Source organism: Arachis hypogaea, chromosome 2 (assembly GCF_003086295.3).
Source record: "Arachis hypogaea cultivar Tifrunner chromosome 2, arahy.Tifrunner.gnm2.J5K5, whole genome shotgun sequence".
NCBI classification, from domain to species: Eukaryota; Viridiplantae; Streptophyta; class Magnoliopsida; order Fabales; family Fabaceae; genus Arachis; species Arachis hypogaea.
The window spans coordinates 87,741,186-87,754,142 of NC_092037.1; the positions used below are offsets into that span (position 1 = coordinate 87,741,186).

The following is a 12,957-nucleotide window of genomic DNA, read 5'->3' on the forward strand; positions in this document are numbered from 1 at the left end:
CTTTAGTATATTAATAAGTAGAAGTAAATAGATAATACCCGAGGAGATAGATGGCTTTTTTTGGTCGGGTTGTGTTCAAAGTTTCATTAAAATTGTAATTAATTTACACTAACAATAATATTAAAGTCGTGGGTAAAAAGAGAGATATCTCGGAATCACGTATTTCTTCGTCCCACGCCCTCTTCCTCCTTTGTTTTTGCGCTCTCTCTCTCGCAATTTCAATTCATTTTCATTCGTTCGTTCGTTAATAATAAAAACAAAACAAAACAAAACAAAGCTACAACAAACAGCCCTCACTTCTTTGTTCTTTCTCTCTCTACCCCAACAAACCCTGCTCTCTTTCTCTCTCTACCACAACTTTCTCTCTCTAGGGTTTCAGCACCAGCTTTCAGTGACGCTCTCCACTCCTCGTGATCCACCGTGTTCCAACACCGATCAATTTTGCCGTTCCGCCCGCGATTCCCTTTTGTTTTGCTTGCTCAGGTTTGCAAATTTCGATCTTTTTGGGCGCTCTCTTGTTCTCTTCTTTTCTTTGTTTCTCTCGTAATTCGAAGCTTCGCATGTGAATTTTTTGGTTCATTTCTTTCCCGCATTGATTTCGATAATGGTAGTATTCCCCCTGCGAGCTGGGAGCATGTCAGAGGAGAGAGTCTAACTGGGATTTCGCTATTTTGTTTCTATTTCCAAATTTTCTCGAAAGTTTGGGGTTTGGGGTAATCATGGTGGGAGAAAAAGCTTAATTGTCATAGAAGGGCAGAGTATTTGATTTTTCAGCTGCAATATTTTATTAATTTCCACTATTGCGTGAGCATTTTGTATTTGAGGATTTTAGCAAAAATTTTTGGGCCTTTGTTATGTTGAGCTGATACTTTTATACCACAAGCTGGTAAAATTTGTGAACGTGCTGGTTTAAGAATGGGGTGGCCGGTTTTTGAATGGTGCAGGGCAAAAGGGTTGCTTTGCTTGCAAACAAAGGTAGTTGTGGGCAGTTTGAGATTCTTTTGTAGTGTTGGCGAGGAGGGAATGTTGCTTGATGCTTGATGATAGTTGCTATGGACTTGAATGCATCGCCAGTCCCTGAGGAAGATGAAGATATCTTTGAGGGACATGTTGTCGAAGAGTACCATGCACCAGAGGAACGTGTTGAAAGTGCAGTTGACATAGCACGCCGGGTACCCTGTCCTCTCATCTTTTATTTTCTGTTTCTATTTTCTTATTATGGATGTGTATGTTTCTTTGATTCCCACAGTTATGATAGTACTTACTAGTGTCTCATTTATTATGCCGATAAGAAATTGTGAATTGTTCATAAATGATTTTCATTTGGTTTGACTGTGATCTGCCTTTTGATGCCCCCTAAAATTTGACATTTGTTTAGGGTTTTGGGGTACTGAAGTGAGGATTTTAATGCTTAAGTGCTCTCCTTTGAATATAACACTGATTGTCAATGAACTATTATGTGCACCAAGGTTATCAAATTGCAGTTAAAGACTTGAATTGCTAGGGATATTGAATTGTGAATTGTATTGAATTGTAAGATTTAGAAGCACAATGCAAACTTACATTATACATGACGTATCATAAATAAAATAATATTCTAGACTAGGAAACAACAAAAGCAATAGCGTAAGGTCATCACCGAAGTCATAAATAAGATGGAAAATCACAAAATCTTCTATCATCAATATGAAGCTAAGACCAAGCGGCGAGCGAGCCATTCTTTTATTTTTTTTAATTTTAAGCTACATTATAATATTGGTTATAGGTCAAATAGGTGTGATTGAAAATAGTGTTTTGTCTCCTTTTTTATTCGGTGCCTATATTTTCAAAAGAAAAAAAATGTAGGTGGGCTTTGGGCTACAAATCGGTTAACAAAAGACCTGGTTTGTTTGCGAATGTTCCAACCTATGTGTAGTGCATGACCGCATGTGGTGCGTGATTGTGAATTATGTCAACCATGCAATTCAATGTGAATCGAATTGAATGATTGACTCAATGAATGCAGTTCTATCATCTCATCATTTCAACTAACCGATTTGCATCACTAGCACCTTGAATCAAAGCTGATTGGCCGATTCATGATTTGGAATTGTGTTATTTGATAATTTGTACATCTAATGGTTTTTCTCCTATTTATATCTAGTGTAAGTAAGATTCTAGAGGATTCGGGAATATCATTCTATTCTAAGGTGGGCATGGGTCCTTTCTTTTCTAAGGTCTGTGACTGAAAGTCGTTCATTCAGATCCCATCCATTTACTCCCCAGATGTTTTGGTCAATTCTTCTAGTGATGATGTTAGTACTTGTCTGCTCTGTTTTCTGGTATATTATAAATCGTTTGGTTTCTTGGAAACTGGAGTCAGGCTTAATATCATAAATACTTGATACAAATTGTAAATGTGCTTGATTGGCTGCCATCATAACATGATAAGGTGTTGAGTTGAGCATGTTTGTGGCTTATTATTTTGACGAGTAGGTGGTAGAAATTGCTTTAAAGACTTCTTGCAATACAAAAGGAAGGATTTATGATTGAAGATGTATTTGTTGAGTCCAACTTTGACTGGAAACAGTTTAATGTTGCATGTGATTTGAGTCAAGAAAATTTTTGTTTTGATTAGCATGAAATCTTCTTACCACCGTCTACTGTCTCCTCATACTCCATCTTTCTGTCTGTTCATACTCTCACATAATGACAGTAATTCAAAGTTTGAGTTAGATTTTTCTGTGTTATGAAATGTGATAGTTAAAATAATGCAACGAGGGCTTTTTAAACGAAAACTTTTTTTTGCTGGTGGAAAATTAGGATTTTAATCAAAAGCCTTCTAGCAAAAGGAGTTTGATTGATCTTTTGGAATTTTATTTGACATCATAGGAGACCAGAGAAAAAGGAAAAAGCCTACAATCCCAAGATTTCTTTCTTGCTATGTTACCATTCTATTAGAACTGGTTAGAGTTTCCAACAATAATTCTCTTTGGTTGTTCAATAGCACAATCATTTATCAGCTACATGTTTACTTCTTGGGTTTTCACAATTATTCAAACCGTATTTACCTTAAAATATCTAGTCAGTAATGCAATTCTTCACATATTGCTTCTTTTAGGAGCGCGAAGAGAGAAAACAACGATTGAAGAGAGAACGCTCTGATGACAGACCTGGGCATTTATCACAGTCACGTGGATATGATCAGTTGTTTCAAACTAAGGCCCTTAAATCATATGATAAAAGTAGGCTTCCACCAGGTGAGGGTCTCCTTCCTTGGTCCACGTGCTTTCTTGGAAGTGATCAACAGTAATGCTCTAATGTGATTCAATTCTTACTTTCACCGTGTAACTTAATATGGTCACATGATGCTATAGTTATCTGCATGTCAGCTTCTGATGGTTATCCTTATGTTGAACTTTGTAGACTTGTACTGGGTTTTATTATTTATCATCGATGATTTTCACATGTAAAGTTTCCTTTTTTTTTTTGTAAATGGTAAATTTGGTTAAATATAAATGAAAAGATTTATGATGTGCTATGTGTGTAGTGCACACATGCATGGTATTGGAAGAAATTTTTTTATCTTATAAAATGCAGATTGATATCTACTTATTATTTCTTTCAGTCATATTTGAGGTTGTTGGAGTACATTTTATGTCAGAAATCAAGATAAAGATGGTTGTATGTGACAACAAAATATTGTCATTTTATTCTTTACTTGCAGGTTGGTTGGATTGCCCTTCATTTGGCCAGGAAATTTTTGGTATGATACCTTCTAAGGTTCCACTTGGTGAATCATTCAACGACTGCATTGCTCCTGGTAAAAGATACTCATTTAAACAAGTGATACATCAGATGAGAGTCTTAGGGAGAAAAGTAAGTATTGTTTTCTACAAAACTGCAACTTTCCATTTGTATTTTAGTTTTTCTGTTTCATGTGTTCCTTTTTACGTTTTTCCTCAACTTTAAATTGAGGTGCAGGAGTACTCGAATGAAAATAGGTTCTGGATTTTCAGCAAATAGAAAAATATACTTTTGTTGTATCAGTCTATCTAGTTGTTTACTCGGTTACAATATCTGCTGTTTGTCTTTAGCAGCTAAATTAAAGAAATTGAATGTTTTGATTTCATCCGGAAAATCTTTTTAACAAAATATGCTGCTTATTTACATATGATTCTCTTTATTTGCAGCTTGGCTTGGTAATTGATTTGACAAATACTACTCGGTACTATCCAGTGTCAGATTTAAAGAAAGAGGGTATTAAGCATGTAAAGGTGTGTAGTGGCCAAGTTTTGCTTGCCAATTCAATGCTTTTCAATCTTTTGTGGCTTAAAACTGTGATGCCACTTTCTTCTTACATTTGAAGATTGTTGTTGTGTTTTAGATCCAATGCAGGGGGCGCGATTCGGTACCTGATAATTTGTCTGTGAATCAATTTGTCTATGAGGTTTGTTCTTGATCATATTTTTGCAGTCATCTCAAGTTATTTAAAAGAACATGGCATGCATTTCATGTCCTCTTCTAGGATTCATCAGTGATTCATTTTTTACTCAAATGAATATCCTTATTTTATCATATCAATATGGCTTACATAATTTTTTGACATTTTCTTTTACAAAATTGTGTGCAAGAAATTTCATATCAATATGGCATTGTCTAATCTGTCAGTGATAATTTAAATTTCCAGGTCACACAATTTGTATCACGTCAAAAACACTCAAAGAAGTATATACTTGTTCACTGTACTCATGGACATAATCGTACTGGATACATGATTATCCATTATCTAATGCGTACTACATCAATGTCTGTTACTCAGGTCAGTAATCAGTTATGCAGTAATTTTACAATTGTATCTCTCTCTCTCTCTCTCTCTCTCTCTCTCTCTCTCTCTCTCTCTTGCATAATGTCTTTTTCAAATGTTGCTTGATTTATGTATTTAGAGTTTTGATTTGTTCATTTTGTAGGCAATAAAAATATTTTCTGATGCACGCCCTCCAGGAATCTACAAACCTGATTACATTGATGCATTGTATGCATTTTATCATGAAAAAAAGCCTGAAATGGTAAATTGTCCTCCTACTCCAGAATGGAAGAGATCTTCTGAACTTGATCTCAATGGTGAAGCAGTTCCAGATGATGATGATGATGGAGAACCAGTCCCCCATTTGAATGTATGGATAATATATTGAATTTTGGTATTTCTGCTTGTATTATCATCTTATGCTACATGATTACTTTTTGATCTTCTGGTGTGTTGAGTCCTATTTTATGTTTGGTCTCGTGGAACGCATTTAGAATCTAAAATTTTCTTAGATAAGTCCTAAGTGGCACTTAAAAACTATGAGGGAAAGTTGCAGGCTTTTAACAAGTTGATCGAAGTTGCTGATCAATATTGATTGCACCTTGTCCTTTCCATTGTGGTGCTTTGAAGGTTTTGGTGGCAGTGTACTGGTTTTGCTGTTTCTTTGGTTGTTGTTGAAGTGCCTATTTTATGTCCTCCATACGATATAACTGGACTAGAACCAAATACTATAGGATAGAAATTTAGATATATTCACCTCACTGAAGTAATATTTGAGGTAATGTTCAGAATAGAGGGAATGATTTAATACACAGTGAATTAAATTACCACATAGAAACAAAAAGAAAAGAAAGTCTTGCTGCATTCTGAATTTCTTTTTCTGTTCTTGTTTGGTACTTGTCATCCTTGAGTCCTACCATACTTTTTGCTCTAATGAATTCCTTTTCCATGAATAAAAAGAGAACATAATGAGTCCAACAAAGAAAAAAAAAATTCCTTTTTTCACCTCTTTATTTTTTATTTTATTTTTTTTAAAAAAATAATGCCCATTCACTGCTGGCTAGTGTGTCATATCTGTGACAGGTAAATGTATCATTTGAAGAAAAATTAGTACTGTTAACTTCTTTATGTCTGTCTGTGTTTGCCTGTGCGGTCTGACAATTTTAAGATTTGCATCAGGCCAGATATCTGTGTGGTACCTGACATTCCTGAATGTTGGTTTGGTATAATTATGTTATCTTTTTCTTTAATAGTGTTATACTCAAATTCATGGGGAAATAGTAGAGTCAACCACGTTACATGTTTAAATCCTGAAATTTTCCTCATTCTATCAGGAGAACCATGAGACAGACACACGGTTGACAAATGATGATGTTTTGGGAGATGAGATACCTTCTGATCAGCAGGATGCATTCCGGCAGTTCTGTTATCAAACACTTAAATTGGGTGTTGGGGTAGGTTTTCCATCCTGAGTCTACTGCTTAGATTTTGAGCTCATTTTTGGAATCAATGTTTTAATTTAGCTTCAGTGCAGCTAAACATTCTTATTCAATTACAGTTTAATAAAGTTGATGTCATTTAATATGCTGGTTGCTACTTTATCATTTAGTTGTGTGTTATGCTTGTCAATTGTCATATTGCTGTGCCTTGTGCTTGCCTTTTGATGTGCTTGGACATGTCTTGTGTTTTCAAGGCATTTGTTGTATTCTTGCTATTTCTCTTGCCTTTGGCTTTCGTCTTATTATGTAAAAAGTTCTCATTTTAGCCAGGTTATTGACATTCCTAGCTACTTTTATGGATTTTTCATACTTCCTTTGGGATTAGTCACCTCCTTCATTCAGCTCTTATATTTTGCAGCCCAGGGGACATGCACAATTTCCAGGTTCACATCCAGTTTCTCTTAACAGGTACTACTTACATGAGCCATTAATAATTTTCTTTTATCATATCTTGGTATGTTATAATTATAAACATTAGACCAAGGACTGCTATTTGTTTTAGCTGTTATACTTTTTTTGTTATTATGTCTTGTTTCATGATTGTGCATCATGGTTTCATTCTCTTGCTTACATGCATCTTCATCTTGTTTGTCCATGGAAGTTATTAATGCTTGTCAAAGGGGATATTGTGTGAAATGATCAATTATTTATTATTTATTTTGAGAATTGTACAAATCCGTGAGGATGCTTTTGTCCCATCATTAAAATTGGAATATATTTTTATTATTGTATCTAAACTAGATCTCTTGGAAAAGTTGTCAGTTTTTTGAGCTTCAATGATTTCGCAGATTTTTGTAATTGTCTTAATTGGTTTCAAGAGGTTTTGTTTAAGACATTGTTTCTTATTCATGTATGAGTTTTATCTGTTAGTTGACATTAAATTTTGTATCATTGTTATGTAGGGAGAATTTGCAGTTGTTACGACAACGTTATTATTATGCAACATGGAAAGCTGATGGTACAAGATATATGATGCTAATAACGATGGATGGGTGTTACTTAATTGATAGAAATTTCAACTTTCGAAGGGTCCAAATGAGGTTTCCCTGCAGGGGTACAGAGGTGTGTATATTCCTATATGTTGCTTTTTGTTATATATATATGAGCTTATGAAATAGATTTTGACATTTGAGTACCATCATCACTGATTAATCAGTATACTACAAATAAAGCTCCTAATCTTTTCAAATGATTTCTGTCCAATATGTGGGGAGACTGAAAAGCTATTTTTTCTTGATTCCACCTTGGATCCTCCCCCCCTCCCTCCCCCTTCCTTCCACAACCCCCAAAAAGGAAAAAATGTAAAAGAGAAAAAGTTGTAAGCTTTTGGTCTTTTATAGAGGATATTGTCCTCCCATGACTTTGTATTCTTCCTCTCTTCGTTTTAATAAAATCCTCATTGCAAAAGAAGAAACTAATGAAAACTGTTATGTTATATTTTTGGGTTCTAAGGGATTGGGCGAGAAGACCCATCACTTCACATTACTTGATGGTGAGATGATTATAGATACATTGCCAGATTCACATAAGCAGGAGAGAAGATACCTTATATATGATCTGATGGCAATCAACCAAGTATCAGTGATAGAGGTTTGGTTCATTTGTAATTGCTCAAAGTAATGCCGGATGATGTCCATTGTTTTTGATTAATTTTATTCAATCTATTCTCATGGTAGGGAGTCATATACAGTTTTTGTTTTTAATATATATTTTGTCCCAACTTTTCTTTAAGACAAATGTTTAGCAACCCTAAATAATTCATTCTTCCATTTTTCCTTTCTCCATTTTCTTATATATTTTCGCTGCATTTGGGGCTAACCTATCATCTTGTCCTTAGTTGTTACTCTTGGCGATTTTTTTATTAGTCAGATCAACAGGAAACAAGTTACATGCTGCCTGACAAAAAGAGATTCTACTTTGCATTATGTTGATTAAGCAATTAAATTGGTTCTGATGAACATTATGTCTTACTAGCATGAGTGTCTGGTTCCTTTTTGTTTCTTCACAGGATGAGTAACCTCTGTATGGGTCAATAAAACATGTTGGTGGAAAATATGCTTTCATGAAACATAATTTGAACTTCGAGTTTTTCTTTCGATTATTTGCTTCCACCATGTTTATTGTTTTCTCTTTTTAGTTTTGATTCTGTGATACAAGTTGTACCTAGCTGTGTATGATTATTGGCAAACAATTGATGCAGCGACCCTTCTATGAACGGTGGAAGATGCTTGAGAAAGAAGTAATTGAACCTAGAAATACAGAAAGGCAACATATTTTCCAGAGCAGGAACCCTTACTACAGATATGACCTGGAACCATTTAGGGTATTTATTTTGGTCATTTAATTTAGCCTAGAACAGTTCAGATTTACGTTAGTTTCCCATGCTGCATTTTTGATATGCTTGAAATGTTCAGGTGAGGAGGAAAGATTTTTGGTTGCTCTCTACTGTCAGTAAGCTTTTAAAGGAATTCATTAAAAAGCTTTCACATGAGGCAGATGGTCTCATATTTCAGGTAGGTTTTGATAATCTTAAGGGACCAAAGAGCAGAATGAGATTTTCTATCCTGAACCCTATGCTTGTATATTGATACCAAATTTGCAATTAAACTACTTTGGATCATATTGCTCTTTGGTTCTTTGCTTCCAATCCTGTTTGATTGCTTCATTTGTTAAGATATATGCATTAGGACATACTTCGACAGTGTTAGAATGAGAATAAAATGTCTCTGGCTGATATAGCTTAATCTGATATGATGTTCAGTGAAAGTTTGGGAGGGAATGAAAATGAAGAGGACCATGTTCCTAGACTACCACATAGTCCAGTTACATAGGGCCATTCATTATCCTCGAAAATCCATGTGTATATTTTCTTACTTCTTCCTTATGATTCTAGATTGATGGAGATTGTTACTGACAATATTAATGATCAGGGCTGGGACGATCCATATGTACCACGAACTCATGAGGGCCTGCTAAAATGGAAATATGCGGAGCTGAATTCAGTTGATTTTCTCTTTGAGGTTGTATAATCTCATTAGTGATTGTGGAGTTGGATATTGTTCAATTATTACATGGTCATTTATTGTTGCTGACTTGCTGATGCTTCCAACTAATTTAAGCTGCCCATGTTGATAGGTCGATGATGATCACCAGCTACTTTTTCTCTATGAACGTGGAAAGAAGAAACTAATGGATGGGAATAGGGTTGCATTTGGAGGTCGGTCAATTTTTTACTTGACTATACTTTTTCAACTAATCATAAGTTGATATGTGATTTTTCACTCATGCTTCATCAACATCACTATTCTATGTGATCAGGAAATAAACGAAGTAATGATGGTGTTATCTGTATGTTTTCTGAAGTGTTCTACATACCAATTCCGTGTCAACAAATTTTGTTTTTGGGTTGGGGTGGGGAGGGGAGATAATGCTTTAGTAATACTGTACATGATTTGCTACTTGTTTATGTTGTTAAAGTGGGTGGCTTATGCCCTATTCTTTTCAATTGCACTAATTGAAATTGCTGACTCTAAATTTAAAATCTGCAGATGATTCAGATCCTGCTGATTATTCTGGAAAGATCATAGAGTGCTCTTGGAATTCTGATAATCAGGAATGGGTATTCTTGCGAGTGAGGACAGATAAATCAACTCCGAACGAGTTTAATACATACAGGAAGGTGCTATATTGACACCCATTTTTCAACTTCATCAATTTATTATCATCTTTCTTGCCTACAGCTATCTTGCAATTTATTGCAGGTTATGCGAAGTATTAAAGATAACATCACTGAGGAGGACTTGTTGAACGAAATAAATGAGATAATTCGCCTTCCCATGTATGCTGACCGTATAAAAGCCGACAGTAAAGCCACTCAGCATGCTATTATGGCAAGGCGAAATCGGTGAGGCACATGTTGGGTATTGTGCCTTCAATTTTTCCACTGGTGGGAGAATGAGAATGAGAGTCGGATGTTATTTTGTGACATCAGTTGAAACCAGCAGCAGGTCTATCCACTGATGGTCTGAAGTTGTATTGGTTTTGGCTATTCAAAGGTTGCTAGATCTATAGTATGTAATTAGTTTAGGCGTTGCGGTAATTACTGCAGTGCAGATGAGTTTGTATGATGCAGTTGGTAGTTGGTACCGCCTCAAATTCTAGCGTTGAATGCATTCCTATGGTTGTCCTGATTAGTATAGTGTAGGCTTAGGATATCAATGTATATTATTAATTTTTCTTTTGAGTAGTGATATTATAATGTTAAAAAGTGTAGCCGTTTCTTAGGTCAGTTCATTTACATTTGTTAGATTTTCTTTTTCAGTATGTTAATATTAATGTGTTCAGAATTAACAGGCCTTCCATTGTTTGGGAAACTATCCAGCTCATGGTTCCTCCCTCGTTAGCACTTGAGAGGTCACTACTTTGCTATTTCTAATTTAATGCAGAGTGTATTATTTGCACTTGGATGGATAGATGCTTTGCCCAGCACTCAAATTATGGGAGTTTATCTGTCTAATGGGTGTCAAAGTAATTACTAATGCTCGTCTTTCTGGGCAACAGTTTGGCAAGAGAGTCTGGATCAAAAAATTTCTTTTTAAAGAAAATACTCCTGAATATTCAACATATTTTACTGTTCGGAAACGCTTGCTACTGATGAAGAGATTAAAATGAAGTTTAAATAAGTGCCTTGTTGGTTATTTTAAAAAAAAATAGTTTTAAAGTATCGATATTTAATAATATGCAACAATATCTTAATACAATCAAAAGTAAAGCGTAGCAAATCTCTTAATACCAAGTGGTGTAAATATGTATTTATAAAGACAGAATAAATCGTAGTTTTTCTTGCGGTCATTACATCCATTTTTCTTTTGATATTTGTTTTACTGAATTATGAACTGTTATGGTGTTTTTCTGAAATATGAGATGATTTAATTAGAGTAGAAATTGAATTGTTTGATTTTTGGAAAGTATAGAAATCAGATCATCTTATTTGATTTTTGATTTTTGGATACAAAAATCGGATTCTCTGATTTTTATAGTCAGACTTTTCGAATTGTGTTTAAAAAATTAAAACTTTTTGAGGTACACAAGTTAGAAAGTCTGATTTGTACCTCAACTGTTTTTTAAACATAAATCTAAGAATTTGATTTGTATACTTCACACAATTTTAAAAAACACAAAGTTACAATGTTGAGATATATCATTCATTCTACTCTCAAAAAAATTTAGCCTATTACATCAGGTGTTGAATCCGAGACCTCTAGACAAAAAAAGGATAAATGCCATTGAGTTATGGCTTGTTGGCAAATAAATTATAGTTTAAATTTAAAGTAATGTTTTATATGCATTTAATTTCTTTTTGTAGTAAATCATAAAATACAACAACGATTTTTATGTTTGTCTTCGTAACAAAAACTACAATTTACTCTTTCTTTACTTGGTCCTAAATTGTTTATAATTACGATTTATATTATTTTTTTCGTTGTTTAAATTATGATATACATAATAAAAAAAGAGTAAATGCTCAATCTGGTCTCTAACCATTTGGACGACATACAAAACTGATTCACCGGACCTCAACCACACACGAAACCGCTTACAGCGGACCTTGCAACCGGATGGGAGAAGGTGGAGCGATGACATATCAGTTTCTCCACCACGTGGATATTGTCTTCCTCCAAATTGAGACCAATTGACCCTTCTCAATTTCAGAAACGGTATTGTGAAGGCTGTTTTGAATTTCCATAACCCCCATTCTCCTTTGTCATTTATGCTTTACTCTAACCCAAACAAATCCTTCATCTTCATTCCCTCCAAAAACTATACCTAACATTGACGACCTGTGAGTTAAGGCATGTACTCATAAGCTTCTAGGGACAACGAGTTTGTGATGATGGTACTGCATTGCAAAAGTAGTCGGGCACAGTGAGTGGCATTTCTGTTCTTCCCTTTTCTTCATGTTTTACTTAGCGTGCGTGAAGAACATCAATAGGTCGTACTCCGTAATAGGAAGCTATGATTAAAAATTTGTATTGGTTGAGAAATCGGTTTCGTTAGGGTTAAATTTTCTGTAATTATTTATCTACAAATTAGGGCATGTTCAAAGTTTAAACTTGTTTTAGTCAAGTATTGATTAGAAAAATCACAATTTTTTATCCTTATTGCGTTTAAATCTTTTGGGTTGAAGTTCAAAAATTTATGTTAGTCGATATTTTGAAGTGTATATAATGTCATTTTTTAATGTGATGCAGATTTCTGCTTTTGTTGTGCCTGAGTTTTATCATGATGGCAAATTTATTAGAGATGGAAGTGGAATTTTACGTTACAAAGATGGGAAAGTGACAAGATTTCGTCCTATCGATGTAGATCTTGTGAAGAAGAAAGACATGGAAGAACTGCTTAAGAGTTTAGGGTATCTGGAGTACAAAACAATGTATTGGTTGGATTGTAATTGCTCAAACATAGAGCTTGGATTGCACATTCTGAAGAGTGACAAGGAGATTAACGACATGTGTGATTGCATCCTTAACAATGATCACCCAAAGGAGTTTTATGTGTTTTTTGAGCATTCTGTTAGTGAAGATCTTGTGATCGTAGAACATATGATTGTAGAGACAGAGCCTTCTTCTTCTTCACATGATATTTATGAAAGTACAAAAGATGAAGCATACA

At 34.6% G+C, this 12,957-nt stretch overlaps 1 protein-coding gene across 3 annotated transcripts; it reads left to right on the forward strand.

Moving 5' to 3' along the window:
* The first annotated feature begins 40 nt into the window (after positions 1-40).
* On the forward strand, positions 41-10,757 carry LOC112749454 (uncharacterized). Of its 3 annotated transcripts, none has more exons than XM_029292598.2 (19): positions 106-483; positions 945-1,172; positions 2,144-2,216; positions 3,101-3,239; positions 3,707-3,858; positions 4,173-4,256; positions 4,367-4,429; positions 4,670-4,801; positions 4,950-5,156; positions 6,121-6,240; positions 6,644-6,693; positions 7,188-7,347; positions 7,738-7,875; positions 8,486-8,608; positions 8,700-8,798; positions 9,216-9,305; positions 9,421-9,502; positions 9,834-9,964; positions 10,047-10,757. In XM_029292598.2, the coding sequence occupies exons 3-19, from the start codon at positions 2,196-2,198 to the stop codon at positions 10,191-10,193; spliced, it is 1,938 nt and encodes a 645-aa protein (XP_029148431.1). In that variant the 5' UTR covers positions 106-483; positions 945-1,172; positions 2,144-2,195; the 3' UTR covers positions 10,194-10,757. The 3 variants fall into 3 exon arrangements, 2 of the variants coding, with proteins under 2 accessions (XP_025653491.1, XP_029148431.1); XR_011873571.1 differs by lacking the exon at positions 2,144-2,216 and adding an exon at positions 9,047-9,145 and having other exon boundaries at positions 117-483; XM_025797706.3 differs by lacking the exon at positions 2,144-2,216 and having other exon boundaries at positions 41-483.
* The last annotated feature ends 2,200 nt before the right edge of the window (positions 10,758-12,957 follow it).